The sequence below is a fragment of the Ursus americanus genome, chromosome 2 (genome assembly GCF_024610735.1).
Source record: "Ursus americanus isolate L20-20 chromosome 2, mUrsAme1.1.p, whole genome shotgun sequence".
Classification (NCBI taxonomy): domain Eukaryota; kingdom Metazoa; phylum Chordata; class Mammalia; order Carnivora; family Ursidae; genus Ursus; species Ursus americanus.
The window spans coordinates 21,443,058-21,461,707 of NC_142128.1; the positions used below are offsets into that span (position 1 = coordinate 21,443,058).

General features: G+C 45.5%; 1 protein-coding gene across 2 annotated transcripts in view; it reads right to left on the reverse strand.

The window, feature by feature from the left end:
* Positions 1-18,650, reverse strand: part of PRKCB (protein kinase C beta) — a 315,575-nt gene that overhangs the window by 71,530 nt on the left and 225,395 nt on the right. For both annotated transcript variants that reach the window (XM_045776452.2, XM_045776451.2), the window contains exon 9: positions 13,145-13,291. In XM_045776452.2, the coding sequence (XP_045632408.1) occupies positions 13,145-13,291 (147 nt within the window). The remainder of the gene's footprint in view (positions 1-13,144; positions 13,292-18,650) is intronic.

Sequence of the window (18,650 nt, forward strand, 5' to 3'; positions counted from 1 at the left end):
CCTGCAGCAAGCCACGCTGCGAAAGCAACAGCAGACTCGGGGAGCATGAAAGAGATGCGCCAGCGCCTTCGGTGGCTATGGAGGCTGTCACTAACCTTCCCCAAAAGAGACAAATAGAAAGGCAGAAAGCCGAAGCAATAGACCCAAATTTCTGCAAAATAGATTTCCCAGGAAATATGATGTAAAGTCGGGCATGAAAGCAAGGTCCTACTGTCTGTGCTTAGATGTGGGGCTGGCACAAGCCCTCTGCCAAAGGCTAAGAGGACGCTCCCTCAGCGAGCTGCATGCTCAGGGTGGACAAGGCTTCCCTATGGAATCAGCAGACCATCTGTCTTCTTCTACAATTCCACATGGGGGAGGGGCAATATGCCTGGTTCCTAGGCCATCACAGACTCAACCAATGTGTGGAGGTTCGCCAAAGCCGTCCCTTGGACCAGGCCAGGAATAATAAAGAGTTGGCTCAAGCCACTCAACTCTTGGTAACCAGAGGCCTGGAATGGGGGGCAGATCCATATTAACCCAGAAATCTTGTAGCATGTTGGATGTGGGGTTAAAATGCAGACAAGTGTCCATCAATCCATGGGGCCACAATGATGACCTGAGAGCATAAGGCATGTGAAGAGCTTCTCGGATAGAAAGAACTGAAGGCACTGTGCTCGCCGTGCTCGCCGTGACCGATGAATCGCGTGCCTTTAGGGGCTTTCCCTATGTTCAACTTTCACCAGACGCGAAGATGTCCTAACATGCTCTAGGTTATCTTGAAGGCTCCAATTTTGACTCTCCAAAGCGTATTCTTATCGTTCAAACTTTGGATCAAATTTCCTAAGCGCATATGTCCGCACATATGTGTGTTTAGGTTTTATTTTTAATGGTGGTCGGATTAATCAAATATGAAGTCATGTGATTTGGGGGAAGCAAATGCCTTTGCCTCCAGCAGCAAACTGGAAATTAACAGTCTAGAAATGATTTCTGGCAACTGGGGAGAACTGCTAATTGAAGAAGTACTTCAGGAAAAACTGAAAAGTGATACAGTGGGGAAAAGATGTTAATTGGGAGTTAATAGTGTGGATCGGGGTAGGACTTGGTGGGTACCATCTCTAAGCTGGCCAGACAAAAAAAAAAAATAAAAGCTGGGATACTCAGCGTGCAGATCAACTCAGATGATACAACTTGGTTATTTCATGATTTATTATGTAAGGCTTTCCGTATTTAAAATAAAATCTCTTTATATGGTTACATATGTATGATTCCAACTATATGACATTCTGGAAAAGGCAAAACCATGGAGACAGTAAAAAGATCAGTGGTTGCTAGGGGGTAGGGGGGCGGGAGGGATGAATAGGCGGAACACAGGATTTTTAGGGCAGGGAAACTATTCTGTCTGATACTATAATGGTGGATACATGTCATTATACATTTGTCCAAACCCACAGAACGTACAACACCAAGGGTGAATCCTAATGTAAACTGTGGGCTTCGGTTGATAATGACGTGTCAGCCCAGGCTAATCAACTGTAATGAATGTACCGCTCTAGTGGGGGACGTTGATAATGGGGGAGATTAGCTGAAATTTCAGATCAGAGGTCAGGGTAACAGGTGCTAAGATTAAGCCTTTTAAAATGATGCCATGTGACACCTCAGATTTAATCAAGTTGAACTACTGCCCACTAAGCAGGGAGAGCTGAAGGAAGTGTGAAAGGAAGTTTAGAATGGAAGTCCTTTTAACCTAGTCAGCTCGGGGCATGCTATTGTTAAGCAAATGTCACTACTCTGAGGAAGGAATGACTCACAGCCAAGGCTGGGGAGGGGGGTGGGATAGCGGGGAGTAAGAGATTTTGAACCATGAAATGCCTAGCTCCCGTGTTTTCAATGATGTTTAGTTGGATTTAATTAAAAAAATTTTTTTAATGGTTTGATTGGGTTGTAACAAGAAATGCAAACATTTCCAAACCCTAGGCTGTCTCACTTCTAATTATTGAGATCATAGGATTGGTAATGATAATTGAGAGGTATCAACTCTAGTTATTGTAGCGTTCTTTAGAGACAGAAGCAATGCTCACGACATGTATGTTCAGTCAATTGTCTTTGAATCATATGTTATATTTGACAAGGCTAGATGGTTAAAATAAAAGCAGATTTAATTTGACTGTTTTTTCAGATGGTTCCCGGGAAAACAAACCAATAATTGATGCCTTTTACCAAAAGAAAATGCAGCGAAACCCTTAAGGGTCCGTCATTGATTTGAACAATTAGGTTACACAAAGGAAGCCTGTTTCTCTATAATCTGATCTGCCCTGGGTGCACAAGCCTCCCTTTGCTGGTGGTGTTACAGGCTAACAGCCAACTGGGTTTCTCCGAGGCAGAAATCAAGCACTTTGAGCGCAGGTGGGCTGTGTGGCCTAATGGTTATGTACTCAGGAGCCAGACTCCCTGGGTTTGAGCCTGCACCCACTGCTGCATGAATCTGCAAGTCTCACGCCTGTCTCAGCCTCTACTTCCTCATGTGTAAAATGGAGCTAACAACAGTACGCTGCTCGGAAGATGAGGAAGGCATACAAAACGTCTAGACAAGTTCTCAATGCTCAAACTGTATCATCAATCTCTGCAGTGGTTTTCGGGGAGGTCAGGACATAATGTGGAACTGGACAGGAGGGGGCACTGAGACAAACTATGTTTAATCCTGTTAACTACCCATAATTGTGCATCCAAAATTTTTACTATGGGTGTTGGGTAATGACAGCCTACAGGCTTCTGCTATGATGTTTGTGGTAGAAAAATTATGGGGTATGCTGTTAGAAACCAGGGATTCATCTTAACAGGACTGTGCATTTCTGTATGAGCGCATAAAGATGCAGTCTAGATGGATATGCGGAGGGCAGCAGGAACCGTGACAGCACAGTAATTGGACTAGTGGCCATGAATTATCGCCCGAGACAGAGCTTCCATGTTAATAGGCTCTAGCTGGCCCTTCGGTAGCAGGACTCGATTTAACTTTGTATTATTTTTCCCAAAGCATAAGGCGACGTGTTCAAGAATACGCAGACTTAGAAGAAACTCCCACCTTGGCCTGCACACCAGACAGGCCAGTGATTTCCTTCCTACTCTTAGAGAAACTGCTCATACCACCTCTTCTTTTGGAGAGTCTGATTCTATTGCCCTTCCTGACAGATGGCTGGAAAAGCACCTCACTCCCCATGGCCACAGCTATAACTGGATCATGGGGATCCCTGAGCCACATTGGCCCATCAGCTTCTCTTTCCCGGGCCCATCAGCGTCTCTTAAAATTCTAGGTAAGTCTAGATTTGGAAACTAGACATTGAGAATTGGGAGAGACAGTAGCAAGAAGCAGGGATGGCAGCCTGGGTGCTCCCAAGAGGGAGGCCCTGGTTGTTGGTTTCCTGGAAGCGTCCTTGTTCTGGCTGTACTTCCTGCCTTTGGGTATCAATGAGATACAAAGAAACACACCACGTCTTTCTAATAAAGACCCCCTTTGCTCACTGTGGCTTGACAAGCTGCTTGCAGCAGGGCAGAGGCTTAGAAAACTTGAATTCCAGATATTTTCTTTCCCTCAACATCATTAATTTTGTTGGGGAAATGGACCCTTATAATGTCTTGTTCTGGAATGGACTCTACTCGGAGGAGTGAAGGTTGGGGCTGTGGAAGAACAGCAAGTCATTGCACTGAGGGGAGTCGTGGAAACAACAGGAGGGTGGAAGGGCCTCCCAACGATCCAGGAAGATGAGTTGGCAAAAACACGCTGCAATCAGAATTGCATATGAAAGACTGGGGGCTGGGAGGAAGGTGCCATCCCTGGGAGAGAACCAAAGAGAAGGCAGGAATCCAAGATCAGACAGCAAATGTCAAAAGGTTCCCTGGAAGAGGATTAAAGGAACAGGTAGCAAAGACTTTGAGCTGCCTGTGAACCATATGATAAAGGCGCTCACCATATGGTGCAAGAAGATAGCAACACAGGTTCAGGGAAAGGAAAGTGCTTTTGTCTGTAGGATTATATAACCACGTCTAATGTATGTACGCGTATGTGTGCGTGTCACTCCACACCACTAATGAGATTAAAATTAGGAGACATTCCCACATCAGGAGCTCCAAGACTCAGGAAAGGCCTTTGTTATGGGTTTGAACGAAACTGCTTTTTAATTTCCTCAGGCAATTTCTTCCTGTCTTAACTCAGGGCTGCGCTTGGTTCCAGCAGAAGACGCTGTAGTCTGGAGCTTGGAGCTCTGGATTGCTCTCTTGTGCAGGAACCCAAGGCTTGTGCTGCTGCAGCATGCTGCTGGCTCTCAGGGAGACAAGGCTGGAGGTTGTTGAGGATGCAGGGCTGGGGTGCTGGTGCTGGCAACTGGCACCCACTTTAGCTGGCAAACGAATCACAGTCCTGGGGGGGCCACAATCTTTTTAGGGGCTCATGAAAGCATTTTAGTTTCTTTCAAAACCACAAGGAAAAAATGGGCTTTTAGGTTGAAGAAAATGCTTTAACGTACTATATCAATACATTTGCCCTTATCATAATGCAGTCACATATCATTTTTAACTTTTTTTTCCACAGCAGGAAGAGGGACCCACAAATGCCATTAAGCAGCTCTGTAGCAGTTTTTACACTGCTGTTCCAAAAAATACCAGATTAGCAGTTTGGTGGAGATAAGCGAACCCAAAGCAGAGACAAATGCTGTCCAAGATGGAAAGATGCAACAGGAATCCCAAAACCTACTTTCAAGTCCTGGTCCTGCCTCCTTCCACTGTGGCTATTCGGCCTCTGTGACTTACAATGTCCATGTAAGTATAATAGGGTTAATGTCAGTACCCTACATACCTTGCAGGATTGAGGTGAGAATTCATATGATGTAATGCATGTAAATCCATAGCATGGTCCCAGGCAATTCCCATGAGCTCCATCAAAGTTAGAGACAACGGGGAAGGGGTGTGCGGAATTGGAGAGGGAGGAGGGGTGAAAGACTGGGTGCAGGTTAGGAGAAATGGAGGTCAAGGGCTGAAAAAGAACCAGCTGAGAAGCTACCACACGCACGAGAGATGCCTCCCCTGGCTTGGAGGATCCCATCAGCGAGGTCCACAGAATGGGGAGAAAGGCAGGGCTGGAAGGGGGAGTCCATTATCATGAGCCTTTTCTGGAATCCCTGTGATGGCTCAAAGGTCCCATGAGCATCTGCACATGGATAGGGGATTGACGGGCACAGTGATGGGGGAGAGCAGGCAATCTGGAGCCTTCTGTCAGTATGGGCATGCGCTTTGCCTAATGGCAGAGGCTCAGAGTAAAACCAAGGCATGTAAACTCTGCTTACACTCAGAGGGAAAAAGAAGAGAGGGGGCAAATGAGAAAATTAGAGGGAAAACTGTTAATCTCTTAGAACACGTCCATGATCTGGCGAGGTGACCACTGATGGGACCAGGAATGCAGGTGTTAAGTATCAAGCAATCAAGAGCACACGTATCTAAATCAAACCCGGTCTGTCAAATGCCACTGACCACCCGTGTGACTTTATCAAGTTCTTTTAACGTCTCGTCTGTCATTTCCTCATCTATAAAATGGGGATAATAGCGACTACACTAAAACGGAAGTATGAGTCAATACACAGAAGCTCTTACCACAGAGCCTGGTGTATAGTAAGGACTCAAATGTTAGGCGGTCGTCACCATCATCACCACCACTATTGAAACAGGTGTTCCATGAAGGCAGATACTTTTGTCTGTTTTGTTCACAGCCATTTCCTCTGCACCTACAAGAGTGCCTGGCACATAGTAGCTGCTCAATAAATACTTGTCCAAATGAATGAATCCTTAATTACACCTGTTGGTGAGCAGTTTATAAAAGTGAGAACATCTCCTGGGGGTGGGGCGTGGGTTCCAATCTCAGTCCCAGTTCCTTTCCCTCATGTCTGCCCTCTGCTGTCATAAGTAGCCACCATGCCTTGTGCTCAGATCTGGAGACGAAGGAGCCAGGAGATCACTGATAAAAACTGGGAGACCTGTGTTTCAGAATTTGCTGAGGGTAGAAGTCATAGTGCAAAAGGATATGGTGTGGGTGGGGAGGAAGTGGAGGCAGCAAATCTCAAAAGGGTAGTTTCAGTCTCTGGATATATTCAGTGAGGAAAGGATGGAGAAGGGAGGGTCAAGATCACAGGAAAGATTTTTAAGGATACAGGAAATGTTGAGCATGCTTCTCATCTAAAGGAAAGGATGGGGAGGACAGGGAAGATCAGACACTTTCTGTACCTTCCAGATATGCACAGAAGAAAGAAGCAAAAGAACTCATGCTCTTAAAAAAAAAAAACCAACAATAGTAATTGAAGTGCCAAATTCTTGTGTGAACATAAGATCTTTAAGACAGTTTTTCACAAAACGGGGCACTTGCACCATCAGCAGTATAAGGACAAAAGCAATCTTCTTTTAATAAATTCTCCTAAAACGGTATTAAAATAAATATACAAGTGGTAGATCAAGCCTGTGATTTTATATATATTCTTTTTTAGGGCAATGTTAAGAGAAGAAAAAGAAGTTAATTAAATCCATTTAAAGAAAAATATTTAGGGGCGCCTGGGTGGCACAGCGGTTAAGCGTCTGCCTTCGGCTCAGGGCGTGATCCCGGCGTTATGGGATCGAGCCCCACATCAGGCTCCTCCGCTAGGAGCCTGCTTCTTCCTCTCCCACTCCCCCTGCTTATGTTCCCTCTCTCGCTGGCTGTCTCTATCTCTGTTGAATAAATAAATAAAATCTTTAGAAAAAAAAATAAAGAAAAATATTTAAGATAGTAAGGAGGTATGTACCGGGCAAAAATAAATAAATAAATAAATAAATAAATAAATAAATAAACAAACAAACAAACACATGCATGAATAAACGAATATTTGGGAAACTTGGGTAAGGCTATATTCAACCCTGTTGTATGCTCTGAATTTTGAGCTAAAGGGACGGACATCAGCACCTTGGACAGTGACACGAACATTCAAAATCTCTAGGGGTACCTTATTGAAAGGGGCCACTTCCTAACCCTCAAGTAGCCTCCATAGTGACACTCGGGCACTACGTCACCAGCCTCCTGGGCATTATTCCAGGAAAGTCAAGCACTTGGAGAGGAGGCTGAATGGTGTCTCACCTCTCAGTTTTTTATTTTAAACTTTCTTAGATACACACAGAGCAACAGACCTGGATGGGACTTTTTCAAGACTTAAGTGCTATACCTGGGCACCCAGTTTCTAAGGACTTTCTGCTTTTTCCTTTTAATTTTATAAGCTGCTGACTTCTTCCTACTTGATTTATTCCTGGCTTATGCTATGCTTCAGGAAAAGCAGCACTAACACCTGGCATGTTCCATGACTTGAACACAAGGAAACGTCACCAAGAAGAGGAGTTTGAAGTGTTTTGTTTGTGGAGCATGATCACCTGGGAGTTCTGAGGGCAAAAGTCAGCAGGTCTTTTGTGTCCCCAAGAAAATTCCATCCAGAGCTGAAAAGTACGGAGTGTGGCTGATGCTACTAGATTTTCCACCAAAATTGTTCTCCCAGCCTCCCTTGCACTGAGGCATGGCCATGTGACTAAATTCTCCCTAATAGAGTGTAGGCAGAAGTGATGGGTGTCACTTCCAAAGCAAGACTTTTAAGAAGCAGCTTGTACCTCCTCCATACTTCTCCCCCTCCGCCCTCGGAATGTAGACAAAAACAAGGCAGTAGAGATTAATGGAGTCATAGAAGATGGAAGGAACCTGGGTCCCTTAACCACCATATGGAGAGAGTGGGTGAGGTCAGGAACACCCATCTCAGACTATCACATGAATGAAAATTAAGCTTCCATAGTGTCAGCACCAGTGTACATTTGGGGGTCTACTTGTTATGGCAGGTGAATCTACCCTAACTATTAAAGGAGCTTAGGCACCCTGGCCATCACACAGATCAACCAAGCCTGGCTCGAGGACGGGGTCAGGAAGAGGAGACCTTCTGAGATTTCATGGACTTGCCCACTTCCACGATGCAAAGCTAACTTAACTCATCCTTCAGGTACAGCCCAAGAGCCACTTTCTCATGGAAGCCTTTGCTGACTTCCAGCTAGCGCCAAGCCCACCCCTGCAGGCTCTCACAGCACACGTCAAACACCACAGTTGCATGTTAATATCTATTAGTGTGATTTCTTGACTAATGTTTATATTCCCACTGCATTTTAAAGTATGCATTTTTCAAAAACTCATAGAATGATACATTGCTCTGTACATTTTGTTGTAGGTAAATTTTACCTTAAAAATTACCAAAACCAAATATTGATTTGGCTAAATGATATTTATGTGGAAGCATTTAGGGGTAAAGCGTATCAGTGTCTGCAAGTTGCTTTGAAATGCATTAAAAATGACTTGATAATGGGGTGCTTGGGTGGCTCAGTCAGTTAAGGGTCTGACTTCAGCTCAGGCCAGGTACTCAGGGTCCTTGGATTGAGCCCTGCGTTGGGCTCCCCACTCAACAGGGAATGCTTGTCCCTCTCCTTCTGCCCCTCCCCCCTGCTCATGCTCATGCTCTCTCTCTCAAATAAATAAATAAAACCTTTTAAAAAATGGGTTGACAGAGAGTCACACAGAGGGACAGATGTGTGATAAAGCAGAACCAGGCAAATGCTAATTGTAGAATCTAGGCAGTGGGTATTATGGATATTCACTGTGTAATTCTTTCAACTTTTCTGTATTCACAATTTTTTTCACAATAAAATATTGGGAGAAAAGTTCAGTGAGAGTAGGGACCAGGAATATATTATATGAAAAGAATTATTCTATGTATATTTCATATTACTGATCATAGTGCTCTATGATTTGCTTCTGTTTTAATTGATATTGTGTCATGGACATCCTTCCATGATGACAGACAAGCAGACAGACAGAGATAAGAGAGACCTCATTCTTTTGAATATATCATGGATATACCGTTAGACATTGAACTTTCACATTATTGACGAACATTTGGACCATTTTCATTTTTTTTTCTATTACCAATCATCTTCCATGACAGAGCTTTTACGTAGACTTTTGTGTTGTTGGATTTGGACTTCTTTATGTTAGATCTATGTCCACCACAGCAGACACCTGCCTCCCCTTGCTCCCCACCCCATTAGCATAGGACCTTCCATAGGCAAGAGTCAGGCATATAAAAGAATAAGAGCGCTCCATTCAAATTTCTTGGTATAACTTTTAAAAAAGGGTTGGGTCATATAAATCACAAGCACATCTGAAGTCTCAGAAGACAGGCAATACTAGCATTAATTACATGTTTACTGTGGCAGCATTTTCGGATTAGAAGAATCAGGTTTATGATGTAGAGAGCTGTATTCATGCTCTGTACATACTTTATCAGGTACTTGCTGAGTTTACCTTACAGGGTCTACTCATGCAATCAAACCAGGCAGAACGTAGCTGCCCAATTTATATATTTGGAGCATAAGTCTACCTCCAGTAATCCCTTGAAAACCACAGAGGTTGAATTCTTGAAAAGTGTAGTGGTTGGTAAAGCTGAAGACAAAGATTCAAGGGATCATTAAAAACAGAGGGTGCAACTCATCATAAGAAAAAAGAATTATAACCTGGATGGGGACCAATGTTGACCAGACTTTGTGGTGATCATTTCACAATATATACGAATATTGAATCATTATGTTGTATACCTGGAACTAATGTTATATGGCAGTTAGACCTCAGTAAGAATAAATGAGTGAGTGAGTGAATGAATGAATGAATGAATGAATGAAACATAAATAAATAAAATAGAGCACGAAGGATAAAACTAGAAAGAAAAACATTAAATAATCAATGACCAATACATTTGAATGCTCTGTTACAAAAGTTCTAGAAGGCATCTATAAGTAAGCCAGGCATGCCAAGAAGCTATGCTCTGACAAGATAACCCTTCCAGGTAAACATTCCCACCTGGCCAGGCAAGTAAACTCTCCAAATTTTCCTTCATTTCAGAGTTTTTGAAACGGGGCTTACTCATTTGGAACTCAACTGTCTTCATGCCTGCTTTGCCTTGTTTTATTTCCACAGGTCTTAGCAAAAGGCATGTGTCACTCCCTAGTCACCCCACAAATGATGGTGGTGCTTAAGAGCACATTTTTCTGGGCCAGATCTGATCCAGTGGACCTGCGGGAGGAGGGGGTGAAGGCATCACCCCAAAGACCAATGTCTCCCCTCTTTGGAAGGAGGAGGGCCACTACTGTGCTGTGGTGTGCTGTTTAAATGGGTCAATCTCTATACCTGGCAAGACGGCTGGATGTTTAACGTAGGCATTCAAATATAAAAACCACATTAATTTAAAACCACGGTGGGCAACACTGGAGTTGCAAAGGATTACACTCTGTTTTAAAGGACCATCGAGGTTTTTTTGTGATTCTGTCTGGCTCTCATGACATACTGTTGTTCTCATCTGTGATTTGTTTGAGGCCATATCCCCAGCCTGGAATAGAAATCTCAATTATTGTAGCGGTTTCCATGGAAACATATGATCTATTTGCTCTCATTTCCTCACTGTTCCCCGATGACCCATTCTCCCACTTCTCCACCCACCTCCCCAATCCTGATCTTTTCCATAATGCCTACTGGCACTTCCATTCCTCAATCAAAAACTCTCCAACCTATATTGCGAAGTGACTGGAAAGGTGCAGAACTACGTGTTAGAGGATGTGAACCCCTGCAATAACAAGGACAACAATAAAAATACATATTTATATGTGTTAAATTAGCACATGGGAATGGGAAACATGCAAATTAGATGAACACAATGTTTGCCTCTGGAGGGCAGTAGCAGTGACCAGGCACAGAAAGGTGTGGACTTGGGTGGGAGCAGGTGTCTCAATGTTTATCCTTTCCATACAATTTTAATTATGAACCATATGAATACATCACTTATTAAAATTATAATTTAATTCCTACAAACTCCCCAACTGGCCCACATTATTAGAACCCCTTCTTCCTTTAGGCCACATCCATCCTTATCATCAAGGCAACCCACCCATCTTTGGAATCTAAGTGCCCCTGGTCTTCCTAGCACTTTAAATCTCTTGACCTCACCCATTTGTTTTTTTCATCCCTAGGCTTCTAGACTCCTTCTTTCCCGCCCAAGGTTATGACCCTCTTCCTGCTCTGACTTCCTTTCCAGCCTGGTCTAGACGACATTTTTATTCATTCATCCAATACATTTTTACTGAGCACCCACTAAACGCAGGTTCTGTTGGATCTGCAATGGGCATCTCTCTCTTCCCAGAATCCTTAACTCTCTTACTAACTTTCTGGCTCACTGACCCTGCTAATCTCCCCCTTAAGTCAAATCTGCCACCCACTTCTCCATGTCCACACCCAGCTGCTCACAGGTGCTGGCAAAAATCACACAGAGGCATGGACCATTTCCATCACTGACTTTAGAGAGCTTCTCAGTAATCTTACTGTGTTTTCCTACTGTCATTCCCATTTCATGTCCAAGCTCTGCAAACTCTGCGCCACCATTCAGATCCCTTATTCCATCTCAGCAGATGACCTTGTGACCCACAGACTGAGAAAATCCATGCCTTCTTGTCCAGGCCCTGAATGGATTCAACCCATAGGCACTGGAAGTACAGTGGTGAACAGGACAGAGAAGGTCCTCTTCTTGCAGCGCTCAGCTCTTAGAAGAGAGACAAACCAATAAACAAACAAAAAGGATACCATCTGGTGATGGCCACTATGAGAGAGCAGAATATAATGGGGAACGAATGCATGGCTGAGGACGTGGTTAGGGAAGGCTTCTCAGAAGAGATGTCGTCTAGATTGCGATGGGAATTACAAGGAGTCAGCCATGCAAAGAATAAAGCGAACAGCATCGCAAAAGCTCTAAGAGAGGAAGGAGCTTTGAATGTTTCAAAAACCCAAGGACCACCATGGCCAGAATACTGTGGGTGACAGGGGCAAGCAAACGAAGTTGCCAGGCAGAGAACCGGGATCAGATTGTAAAGAGCAATGTAAGCCAAGAACGAAGTACGAAATTTATTCCGATGTGATGGGAAGTCACTGGGGAGTTTTAATCAGGGGAGTGCCTTGACCTAATGTAACTTTGACAAAATGACTAGCGCTGCTAAATGGAACGAGTACTGATTACAGGTAACAAGAGTGAAGCAGGTAAGTCAGTTAGGATATTCTGCAGGGGCCCAGGGGGTATGCGGGGTTTAGATTAGGGCTGCATTCGTGATGACACAGAAGGTAGTAAATGCGTGGCATGCTTTGGTGAAGGATCTGTTAGGATTCGTGAATGGGTTTCACATGGCTGGGGAGGGGGCAGGGAAGAGCAACTCCAGAAAAAGTCCCAGACTGGGGACTTGGGCTACAGAGATGGAGAAGAAATTTATATTTTTTGCACACCTGAATTCATGGTATGAGATTTATACGAGACATATTTGTGGCACACAAAGGGATTAAAAGACTCAAAACAACACTAAACAACTCAGGAATACTTATAACACAATCTCGACTTCGGTATCTCCTAGTATCTATAAAAGCACCCAGAACCACTCCACGAGTCCCTGGGTCATCCTTCAACACCGTTGCTGTCTGAAAGGAATGGTTTCCTTTCTTGGCTGCAAAAGCGATCTTTTAGGAAAAGCACATCGGATCGTGTCACTTCTCTGCTTAGAAACTTTCGATGGCTCCCCACTGCACTGAGGATAAAATCCAAACTTTTCATCACAGCTTACAAGGTTTTGCAGCATCAGGCCCCTGCCCATCTCTGCAATCTCATGTCCTACGACCTTGCCATGCTCATGACATTTTGGCCCCAACACCCTCTGATGGTCCCTAGAAGGTACCAAGCCCTTCTCTTCCTCAGGACCTTTGCACTTGCTACTCTCTCTGCTGGCAACATTCATTCCTAGCTCTTGGAATGGATAGCTAGTTCAGGGCTCACCTCCTCTAACGGTCTAAGTGGGTCCCCTCTTGATTTGTTTGTGGCTCACAGCACACTATTCATTTTCTTCATGGTTTTCATTACAAACTGTAGTGTAGTGTCTACTTCCTTTTCACTCTCTTCCTCGCTGGAATGTAAGCCCCATACGAACAGCAAATGTGCCTGCCTTGTTACCTGTCCTCTTGGAGTGGGTGCAGCCCCCATGCCATACCTACCTTGCCAAAGCTTCCTTTCCCGAGCACCATCAGGAAGTTAAAATCGGTCAGTTTCATTCGGTCTCTGTTCCCGTTGTTGTCAAGTTTGGATATGGTGTTGGTCGTCTTTTCTTCTGGAGCCTTGGTCCCCTGACTGATCTTGGCCCTCTGGCAGAGGAAGCACACAGAAAACATCATTAGGGTTTAAGGATGCCCTTGGAGGAAGCCAAGGTATCTGCCATGAGCTGTGGCTCCTGCGGCTCGCCCCTCCCCCTGCCTGCATCTCAATGAAAAGCATGGCCAATGACCGCTCTGCAAGCCCGAAACCTGGGAGCCATGCTTGACACTGCGGTTTCTCTTTTATCCATCATGCCTCAACTACCAAGGGGAAGAGTCCTTTCCTCCTCCTCGTTATCTCTAGAATTCACCTGCCTTTCATCTTCACCACTACCACCTGTCACCATGTTGCACTGAACAGCCCACCTTGGTTTCCCCTTCACTGGGCTTTTCATGCAACCATTTTGAGCTTCCGCTTCTTCATACCCAACCAAGTCACCACCTGCTTAAAATGCTTCAGTTGTGACCTTCACTGGTCTACATGGCCCAGTATGATCAGGTTCTCCAACCTCCTCACTTCTTGGACCCTTCTCTGTAACCCAGATTCATTCTCCTTTCACGTCCCATCTCAGGGTCTTTGCACCTGTTCTTGCTGCTTTGAGAGATGGCTATTGCCTCCTCCTTGCCAACCAAGATCCCCCTGCTTCACATTTTCACTTCCTCAGGGAAGCCTTCCTTGATTGACCGGATTATGTGTCCCTATTTGCTTCCTTCATCCATCTCACTTTCCATTTATATTGGATGGTAACTGTTCACTTGTTTTCCCCAATACACTGCAAGCTCTGTGAAGGCGTGGACTCTATCTCTGCAACTTCCCTAACAACACGGTTTCCCGCTATGTGGATAAGCGGATGGATGAGGCCCATGTTGGTCCTCAGTGCAGTGGGGGAGGGTCTTGCTGCTGTGAGCTGCAGAACAGTAACTCAGAATGGCAGCAGATTCTCTGCAAAGAGGAGAGAAGAGGTCAGCAGTGAGAGCTGCAGCCACCAGGACTTTGTTCCTGGAGTCGCCTCTAGGGCTAGAATCTTGACTCTGGCATGGATAAGTGACGTGATCCTGAGTTAGTCATCCGCTCCGGACGCTCTTCCACCCAGACATCCCAAACTTCAGCATCTCTCTCAGAGAAAAGGCCAAAGGCCAGAGATGTCCCGGTCCCTCTGTACTGTCTCTGATTTTTGGGCCTCTTCTCCTTTCATCAGCCTGGCCTCATTGCTGCTCTCTGAAAGCACCAAACACGCCCTTACCCCTGGGCCTTTGCACTTGCTGTCCCCTGTGCCTAGAGTTCTTTCCCAGAGCTTCCTCACTTCGGATAAGACAGCCTTTCCTGGGGCACCTGGGTGGCTTGGCTGGTTAAGCATCAGACTGCTTTTGGCTCAGGTCATGACCTCAGGGCTGTGGGATTGTGCCCCATTGTTGGGCTCTGTAGTTAGTGCAGAGTCTGCTTGTCCCTCTCCCTCTGCTCCTCTCCCTGCTCTTCTCAAATAAATAAAATCTTGAAAAAGAAAAAAAAAAAAAAAGACAGTCTTTCCCAACACCAACATGCACAAGCTCTCAGCAATCTTCATTCCCCTTATTTACTTTTCTCCATATCCCTTATCGCCATCCTACAAACCCGTATTTACTTGTTTCTTAATTTCTCGTCTTTGTCCTCACACTAGAACATGAGCTCCATGAGGTCAAGGATTTTGTCTCTTCTTCTCCTTTCCCTGGTGTCTAGAGTGGTACCCAGCACAGACTAGGCACTTACTTGTCTTCAGTGAATGAACCTTTCTAAACCCTTTCAAGCAAATGGAGATCAGGACACTGACAGAATGTATCTTGGGGTTATTAGCACCATTCCTAGCACAAAGTAAGTGCTCAATGAATGGCAACTATTATAGTTGTCCTATTATTAAGTTGTCTTTTTTTAAAAAGGATTTTATTTATTTATTCCAGAGACAGAGAAAGGTGGGGGGAGGAGGAGCAGAGAGAGAGGGAGAAGCAGACTCCACGCTGAACAAGGAGCCCAACACGGGGCTCGATTTCAGGACCCCGAGATCATGGCCTGAGCTGAAACCAAGAGTCAGACACTCGACCGATTGAGCCACCCAGGTGCCCCTATTCGGTTGTCTTTTAAAGATAAAGAGGCACCAAACATTTTTTTCAGGGTTTTGAATATCGGGAGAGTCATTCATTAAAAAAAAATACTCATGGCGTGCCGGCTACGGGCCTGGTGACGCTCTAGACACCAGGGATCAATTGGGAAGAAAAACAGCCATGGCTGTTGAGAGAATGTGCGCTGTAGCAGGGACTGGGGCCTCCCCCTTCGGGAGAGTTATCCAGGTCCACAACCTGATGTCCTCAGCAGAAACAGTGTTTATGGAGCGGAGAGCAAGACACATTCGAAGAAGCAAACACCGTCTAGTCTGGCCAGAGCACAGAATGCAAGACAGATGCGGCACGGGATGCAGCCCAAAGGCAAGGAGGACCAGGTGAACCCCGTTAAGAAGTCAGAGCTGATTCTGAGCCTGAAAGGCTTTAAGATGGGGGTCCCTGGGTGGTGCAGTCAGTTAAGCTCCGATTCTTTAGTTTCAGCTCAGATCATGATCTCGGGGTCATGAGATCGAGCCCTGTGCTGGGCTCTGAGCTCAGCAAGGAGTCTGCTTGAGATTCTCTCTCCCTCTCTGACTGCCCCCCCTCAGATAAATAAATCTTAAAAAAAAAAAAAAAACCCACGGCTTTAAGGAGGCCATGGTATGATCATATTCCATTTAGAAGATCACCCTGGGAGGCACCTGGGTGGCTCAGTTGTTAAGCGTCTGCCTTCGGCTCAGAGCGTGATCCCGGCGTTATGGGATCGAGCCCCACATCAGGCTCCTCCGCTGGGAGCCTGCTTCTTCCTCTCCCACTCCCCCTGCTTGTGTTCCCTCTCTCACTGGCTGTCTCTTTCTCTGTCAAATAAATAAATAAAATCTTAAAAAAAAAAAAAAAAGAAGATCACCCTGGGTCCAGCGAAGAGACCCGTTGGAAGGAAGTGAATTTCGGAACCACTAGAAAAAATGACCACAGTCATCAAGGTGCGAGAGGGCAGGGCCCAACCTCGGGGATGTCTGCAGTGCAGATGGAACAAAGTGGATGGATTTGGAGGTGGACTCAGCAGAGCTGGGGGCAGCCTGGGAGAGGGGGGCTAAGGGATGAAGGACAAGTCCTTGGCTTCTGTGCTGAGCACCTGGAGGACAGGATGGTGGCAATTTCCACTAAGAGGAGGAGCGGAGGAAGGGCAGATTTGTAGGTGTGGGCAAGAGGGTGGAAGGAACCTGACTTGGGGCGTGCTGAGCCTCCGCCCTCCCCACAGTGCCTTACATGCAAAGTTTATTTCTCCCTCAGGAACTGTGTGTTCATCGTCGTCATCCCATTTGTGCTGCTGACAAAGCGCCCACCATTTTTCTTCTTCTTGTAATTAATGTTTTGTAAATTACAGTGGAGGGGCGCCTGGGAGGTTCAGTCAGTTAAGCATCTGACTCTTGATCTCAGCTCAGGTCATGATCTTAGGGTCATAAGATCGAGCCCCATGTCGGGCTCCGTGCTCAGCCTGAAGTCTGCTTGGGATTCTCTCTCCTTCTCCCTCTGCCCCTCCCCCCACTCAATCTCTCTCCCTCTCAAATAAGTAAATATAAATAAATAAATCTTTAAAAATATATAAAAATAAAAATTACAGTGGATACACTGAAATGTATACAATTTCAAGCAGATAGTTCTATGAGTTTGGACAAATGCATACACCCATGAACCCAAACCCCAATCAAGAGAGAAAACAGTTCCATCACCCTCAGAAAGTTCTCTGTGCCCCTTCCCAGCCAATCCTGCCTCCCACGAACACAGTGTCTGTTCTGATTTCTATTCCTATTGTAAGTCAGGTTCGTTTGTTCTTGAACTCATTAAATGGAATCACAGAGTGTGACATAATAAGGAGTATGTATCTGGTCTCTGCTCTTGGTTCCTGATGCAAAGCTCCTAAAACTCGTGCAATTTCCTGATCGGAGCATCTTTTGATCTAGTGAGGAGGCTCTTGGTGGGCTCCTGGATGGGGGATGGTCACCGGACAGACCAAATCATGATAGGAAGCTTGTTACTTTCAGCCCCATCCCAGGGCTGGAACTTGAGTTTATAATCGATCATGCCTCCCATGATGAAGCCTCCATAAAAATCCCTGAACTATGGAGTTTGGAGAGCTTCCAGAATGGGGAATCCCAAACCCGTGGGGGACAGAAGCTCCTGCACTCCTCTCAGACCTTACCCTATATATGTCCTCATCTGGCGGTTCATCTGTATCTTTTATCATATCCCTTCTATACAATAAACCACTTCATAGAAATAAGTGTGGTGAGTTCTGAGAGCCATTCTAGCAAATTATCAAATCTGAGAAGGAGGTATAGTGGGAACCCCTGACTGGTAGCAAGTCAGACAGAAGTGTGGGTGACCCAGGAACCCACCATTTGTGACTGGAGTATAAAGTGAGGGCAGCCTCGTGGGACTGAGGCCTTCACCTGTGGGGTCTGCTCTAACTGCAGGTGTCGTCTGTGAATTAAATTGTAGGACACCCAGCTGGTGACCACGGAGGACTGGAGAATTTCTTGGTGTGGGAAACCCACACATTTGGTGAAGATATGTGAAAGTCTGACAGGCTTCCCTTTAGGGAATGAGTAGTCTTTGCATCTGGCTGCTTTTGCTCATCAGAGTGTTCCTGAAATTCACCCAAAATTCACCCATGCTCTGGCATGAATCAGGAGCTTGCCCCTTTGTCTTGCTGAGCAGCGCTCACTGTTTATGTTTATCCATTCTCTTCTTTATGGGCATTTGTGTCCTTTCCACTTTGGGGCTATTAACAAAGCTGCTGTGAACACACATGGTCAAGTTGTTTTGTGGGAAGATACATTGAGATTCGAGTGTCTCTGGGAGAGCCGAGTATCCACACCCAGAAAGCAATGGCCTATATGGGTTTTAGACTGAGAAATGGTATCTGAGCTGGAGACAGAGGTTTGGGGGTTACAGGCATAGAGCCAGTGGTTAAAACGTGAGCTCGTCGGGTAGATGGTAAAGAAGCAAAGCGCCTAAGACAGAAGTTGTATGGCCTTTTTTGGGGCCATATCTTGGCCCTAAATCTATTTGGGCCACCATTCCAAATCCTCACATTCCAGCCCCCGAGTTTTGTCCAGGCTGTCAAACACATTCCCTCCTTTCTCCCCACCCTACTGTCTTCCCTGCTTTAGGACCACGTCTCCCACCTTCATTGAATCATGACTCAGGACCCACCTGATTAACACAATGCATTCTCCAACCTGTGAGGATCGAAATCCTGACCATCCCCTGGTCCCCAGCCTGCATCCTGGCCCTCAGGGGGACACCCCAGGTCCTAGTACAGCCTGCTGGT